Source organism: Chaetura pelagica, unplaced genomic scaffold (genome assembly GCF_000747805.2).
Source record: "Chaetura pelagica isolate M959 unplaced genomic scaffold, ChaPel_1.0 scaffold145, whole genome shotgun sequence".
Lineage (NCBI taxonomy): Eukaryota > Metazoa > Chordata > Aves > Apodiformes > Apodidae > Chaetura > Chaetura pelagica.
In genome coordinates, this window is record NW_009953332.1 from 2,790,477 (window position 1) to 2,796,862 (window position 6,386).

Here is a 6,386-nt window from a genome sequence, read left to right on the forward strand (position 1 = left end):
GGGGTTCATTATTTCAGAGTTTAAAAAGATAAGAGCCTGAGCTGTAAACACTAAAAAATCATGTTTTATCCACATTTATTTGGTTTTTAATAGTCTGGCAATAAGTATTTCAAAGAATGTAAGCACATGTAGATTGGCAGAGTTTGACTACACAGTTGAACAGTATTAAAATAGCTAAGGCACAGCACTATGTTTTGAGGAAACGTTTACTGAACAAGAAAGGAAAGTGAACTAAGAAGATAATATTTGCTGTTCTCATGGCAGAGTTCATAGGGACCCCATACCCGACCAGCTCCACTGCAGCACTTCCTAAGGGCAATTCCAGCCACACTGATTTTTTACATCACTCAATTAATACAAAGCATCCCAGTGGTAAGCCTGATCAAACCATAACTGGGTAAGAGATCTATGGGGGCATTCCTTCTTAAACCAGTATGCCATAGCCAAGATGTGATAATTACAAGGGTTGCTAAAGTACATAATGAAAATTATACCAGCCCTGAGCTTTAATGTTGGAAAAGAGCAGTTAAACTACTAGGTTTGATAAAGGATCTAGCTATGCAGAAAAGCATTAAGTACTGAGAGGTAAAAATAAAAATCAAGTGAAGTTTGGTTCATGTTGTGATATGGTTTGAGTTCTCTTTCCAGAGGATGTAGGAACATCACAAACTTCTGTTTAGCAATTACTATCAGGGTGCAAACTTTCACTGATTTCACACTGATAGCACTTAGCATTTTACATCCATTTACTGTAAACTGAAGAACAGCTGGCTCAGTTCTTGATAGTATGACACTCCATATGAAGGCACTTGCTGACATTACCTCCATCTTGTCCTTTCTGCACTCAGTTACATCTTTTAGAAGAAGGTTATTTCAGTGGTGAGCATTGCAGAGGAATCAGAAGCATATTTTGCTGAGACTCCAAGAATCTAACACTGTCCCGCACTGAAATTAAATGCATGTTCAATTAAGACAGTAATACAATGAGAAATAATACTTTTCTCAGCATGCAAGCAGAAATCCAGTGAGTTCTCTGGATCCATCATCTCTTACCAGCTGCTACCACTCTGGCATCTTCATGGGCCCTGTGCCTTCCTGCTGCCCGGTCATCTGGGCTCTCATTCCACCAGATCACATGGACTGAGAAAATACAAATAAAGTCAGCATTACAACATGTATTCTAAGACCCAGCAGTTGGCTATTGCCTCTTGGATGCCTTGAAGTTAGCAGAAAAAAGTATCCAGGCAAGTGGAATGATGCTCTGCTTAAGCTTTAAAATGTTTGACTCTTCAACATCAGATCTGAATGTCTTTTAAGATAGCAGGACCTGACTTAAGCTTATAAACCAATACACAAAGCTGGCTTCAAGGACTATTTACATGACTTTGGTGTTCTACACCAACATATTCATCAAGCCTGCCAATCCTGATCCAGGGACAAGGGCTTGCCCCTCTCCCTCCACCCCTTCCCATGCCAAAGTCTGTATCAGAAACTGAGTAGTACCTGTGTTCAGTAACCCATACTCTGTGTGGAAAACACCAATCAGCTTGGTGTATCCTGTGTTGATGTGAGCATTGATTGCTGCTCGAAATGCTTCACCCCACAATGCTGGCCCACCAGGCTTCATCTGGAAAGTAACCCATTCATACACTCCTGGAAGAAAAGGCAAAGGTGACCTCCAGAAAGGAAATACAAATTAATATACTGGTGTATCATGGCCCCAACATATTGTGAAACCAGCACTACCATTACCTGCCATTTGAGGTCAGCAGGGCATGAAACTGCCTGTTCATCCCAGTGTGCACAAAATCTTGCAGCATCCAGAGCTTACAAAAGCACATGCAAGTGGTTCACTAACTGCAGATGGTTCTAGGGAAAGTGCCAGTACTGGGACCCTGAAGAACAGAAGGCTTCAGACAATGCCCAACTTAGTAATTTTCAGTGTTACCTGGAAACTGGGGAGATTCAGACTATTTCCCACAAATCACAAATACTTGTGGTTGTGGGATCTGGATGGCTGATTGAACAATGCAAGGTGGCCTTTTACAAGACTCACGATGTTTTCCATGGTTGATGACATGAGCCCTTTTCACTCCTGGCAGTTGGTCAGAGCAAGATTTGAAGGCATAACCAACAGATCAGGACTAGCTTAGCATTTCTTCTCCGCCAAACAATCTCCCTTGATTGTAAGCAAATGGCATGATTTGCCAAAAGACTACAGTCCTGCTACAAGACATCTTACCTGTCTCCTTTCCCTTCAGGTAGTTACTCTAGATTATAATTGCTGACACTTTTAATAAAAAGCTAGACGCTTGCCGTATGGAGATATTGGTCTGTCTGGTCTCTTTGTCCAGCAATGAGCTGGAGATAAAACAAAAATGGGAAGAAAGTGTTTGAAAAGTCAGCTCTCCAGCTTTAAGAGAAAACTGGACTACTTTCAAATTTAACAGCAGAAAACTGAAAAACACAGGGAAGCAAAGAACAAAGATTACTGTATGTATTCACATGCTGAGGGCAAAAGCAAGGCCTGACATCAATCCATGCAACCAAGTCTGCAATGTTCATAAGCTGTGGAACAGTCAATACTATTAATACCACAGCTGCTACACAGAGAATTAAACAAGATCAGTACTGGACATCTACACCTAATCTACGACTGTTACAAAGTGTTCTTGACTTGCCCACAACTTTAAGAAGTAGGGATTGTTTTATTTTCTTTTCTAAAAACTGTTATGCAAATGAAGAAGTAACATGAAAGCAAATTGATAAAAAACTTCTGTGAAAGAGAACAATCATGGTCTTTCATGTCTCCAGGAAACGCTCTCTCCTTGTGAGATGGACAAAGCAAGTCTGGGATGACTACTCTGACCACTACTACCATGTTGTCATTTTGCATGTTCATTTAGGCAATTCACAAACCTGTGTGAAATCTTACTGACCAGGGCTCTAGTAAGTTATTGGTATTAGTGTAAAAGCCTTCTTAAGAACATTCTGTGTTATGTCACCTTTTTCACATGAGCATATGCACATGCACTTGTTACATAAATGGTTATAAAACCATGTAATACCTGGTTTAAACTTTAAGCTGTTTTTTGTTAGTCAGTCTGCAACACTAACTTTAATCAGCAAAAAAGTAGATAAGCTCACCCCCTTCTTTTGGAGGCTTCCCAAGTTGACACCAGGGTACCAGATAAGCAACTTCATTGTGCTGCTTTTCTATCAAGGGGAGAGCTGCAGAGAGGAATTTTCCCTGCCAGTCTTTGTCATTGGCTAGTGCATGCCGAACTGCTGCTCTGTGGGCAAAATTATCTGTAAGGAAAACAAAAACAAAAAACACTATGAAAAAATGCATTTAATGTCACATCAGACTCAATCAAAATGCGTAGGCAAGCAGCACTTACATTGAGTTTGAAACTGGTACTTTAAAGCAGCATAATAACTCAAAGCAGAAAAGGTAAGTTTCTTTTAAATTCTGCAAAAATCTTTGCTTTAGATCTCAGGTTTAAATGGTTTCAAGCCAAACCAACTTAAAAAAAAAAGTTTATAAAAAAGTTAAAATATACTAAGCGGTGCTACTGTTAAGAAAGATTAATATATGGCACCTGCAGGGACTACTAGATGTGGCAACAGTTATCAAGGATAAAGAGATCTGGAGGAAGCCACTCTGGAGGAGTGGATACAGAAGTGAAGTGGAAAAGAAAAATTCAGGTTTATTAGCCTACTAAGACAAAATTAAGAAGAACATAAAATTAAATTAAAATTACAAGTAGAGAAGTAAGGTTTGTTCATCTACATACAAAGTTATTGAATGCCTAACATCTAGAGCTTCTTTTTTTTTAATTTAAAACCAAACCCACTGAATTAAGAGTGCCTGAATTTCAATTGCCTAAGCTGCAGTGGCATCTTAAGCAGTATGTGTATGCTGACAGCTTTCCATAATACAAGGGAAAAATCCAGCATCTCAGAATGGGAAGAACCTTGGGAATTATCAGTATCTTAGGGCCAAGAGAAAAATACACCAATTATCTTTTACTACTAAAAATATTTAAGCAGGGGTCTGATGAATCAAAGAGAAAGGATACTGTATTTCACACATGTAATTACCATTAGGGAACAAATACAAATTGTAGGGTTTTCCTTAGTTTTAATATAAAATCATAGAATGTCTTGGAAGAAACCTCTGAAGGTCATCTAGTCCAAACCCCTACAATAAGCAGGGACATCTCACCACAAATTTTCCACTTTAATAGTTGCTCACAGATTTTTGAAAGTGATATTTTTGGAGAAAGAACAAGGCAAAAAAGCAGGACAATTTTAAAATCATAGATAATGTAAACTTGTAAGATTCCCATTGACAGCCTTCTGGTGCCTTCACCCCTCCAGGACAAAAGGGGTGATCCTTTATTCTCAAAAGGTACTGTGAACATGCTGTATTTCAATGAGCAGACTGAGGACTTTAAAAACAAAATTCTCTATTTCAGCATTCAGATGTACCCTGGACTGCAGCAGATATACCAAGAAATCATACCAGCATGCCATCCCACCTCTCCATAACCCAAGTATGTGGAACCCTTGGGCTCCACAAAGACCACAGGCAGCACACCCACTTTTTTGCATAACTGTAGCTTTTCTTGGCTCACCAGCACCTTCCAGGTCAGCATGGACTCCAACAACATTAAAAGCTGATTACACTGCAAGAAGCCTGCTGCTACCAAGGCTGAAGCAGCAACAAAAACTCTTGGTGCATTTGGGAAGCTGGGGCTGGTGGAGTGGCTTCCCACCTCAGCACAGTCCAGCTGCAGGAGTTTAAGCCTGCAAACTGTCTGCTCATTTGTTTTAGGGGAGTGACTGTTACAATCAGCTAAAATTCAAGAACAATTGTACAAGCATACAAAAAAGCACAGAACTGTCTGCACTTACTATACGTATTATCTTATCAAGGAGGTCTCAAACTTTTCTCCATCCATTTTCAAACTCTGAAGACACTCTTCAGGAACAGGCCCTAAGTTAAAAATATTTACCATGAACAGAGTACTCTGTCACAGCTCCTCTATTACACCCGCTTTGCACAGAGACCACTGTTTAAGAACAGTTGCAAGCTCTCTCATCCTGACACGCCAAAACTCTCGTGTTCTTTCCAGTATCCAGTACAGGAACAAATTCTTTTTGGACACTGTCTTACAGTAGGAGCAACAAACAAAAGCTAGGTAAGCATCCTCCCTGTCTTCTTGCCTAGGAGACAGCACAGAGAGAGCAGAGCAGCGTAAGCGGACGCTGGGCGTACCGTACTTCCACACGTGGACAACTGTATTCATGGCTCCCAGCTCCGCGGACCAGAATCCCACCAGCTCTGAGTGAGCTGTGCGAAGGTGAAAGTACTTGTTGACCATTTCCACAAACTCCTTCATCTTCGATGGCTTAACATCGTACGTGCGGATTTCGTAGAAAACGCTATCATTTTGTCTGGGCCCTGTAGCAAGGGATGCAAGCACCTGAGGGAAAAATAACTAAAACCAATTCCTGAGCCAGAAAACTGTTCTGTCTGATTTCTAGACTTTTTTTTTAAACAGTGAAGAGGCTAGAGATGCAATTTTTTTTTTTTTTTTTCCTGGAGGCTCTGAGGGAGCACTACATGATCTGCACTCCAAAAGTATCCTGTTCCCATGCACATTATTCACTGCAACTCCTCTTGGCAGTGCAACAGACCATGACATGTCATTTACTTGTGACACTCAACTGTTTAATTATTAGCCCGTAAGAAAGCAGGATTTTCCTTTTCTCATACCTCTTCCTCAGGAAGTTAGCAGCAGGATGTAAAAAGTGAAATAAATAAACAGAGCTGGCTAAACACATTATTCAAAGGCAAAGCTGCTGATGCCACCAGAGCATCGGCCTGCATTTCCCTTTGCTGACCAACTCATTTGTTTTACAGTGACAATCTGTTTTATAATTACAGTCTTACATCAGTATTAGCAAAATAGATGTCGTTGGCAAAAGAAATCAGGTACCAGCGCTTGGGAAAAGGCTGGATCCTCCCAGCACGAGAGTGATGAGGTCTCAGTGCCTGCCCTTCCCTGGCTGCTCCCCCAGGGCTGGTCAAAACCAGCTCTCTACCCCTGTACAATAAATCCCTTCAGAAGGCCCAGAATACGCTTCTTTTTTGCCAACTGCCTCTCCATCCTACTCGCCTCTCAAGTACAACTAGACAAAAGCAAGGCCGAACCACATCCCTGGCCCGTGTCTGCCCAGAGGGGACTGCAGGACCCGGACATCACACCTCTCACAGGCACAGCTGGCTCGGGCCCGCAAAACACGGACGGTCCAGACCAAAGGGCTGGTTGCCCTGGGACCCTTTCGCAGTCCCCACGCACCCAGTTCTGGCCGCC

General features: G+C 41.4%; 1 protein-coding gene across 1 annotated transcript; it reads right to left on the bottom strand.

Moving 5' to 3' along the window:
• Positions 1 to 868: 868 nt before the first annotated feature.
• Positions 869 to 5,492, bottom strand: NIPSNAP3A (nipsnap homolog 3A (C. elegans)). The gene is made up of 5 exons (XM_009998158.1): positions 5,285 to 5,492; positions 3,148 to 3,309; positions 1,504 to 1,653; positions 1,054 to 1,140; positions 869 to 945 (listed from the first exon to the last, which is right to left on the bottom strand). The coding sequence occupies exons 1-5, from the start codon at positions 5,406 to 5,408 to the stop codon at positions 869 to 871; spliced, it is 600 nt and encodes a 199-aa protein (XP_009996460.1). The 5' UTR covers positions 5,409 to 5,492.
• Between the last annotated feature and the right edge of the window lie 894 nt (positions 5,493 to 6,386).

Bases quoted from the DNA above. Each gene is read 5' to 3' on its own strand.
- NIPSNAP3A (XM_009998158.1), bottom strand. From the start codon at position 5,408: ATGAAGGAGTTTGTGGAAATGGTCAACAAGTACTTTCACCTTCGCACA. The intron at 3,310-5,284 runs GTACGCCCAGCG...TTTTCCTTACAG, and splicing joins TGTCCACGTGTGGAAGTACG to ATAATTTTGCCCACAGAGCA. The intron at 946-1,053 runs GTAAGAGATGAT...ATTTAATTTCAG, and splicing joins TGCCAGAGTGGTAGCAGCTG to TGCGGGACAGTGTTAGATTC.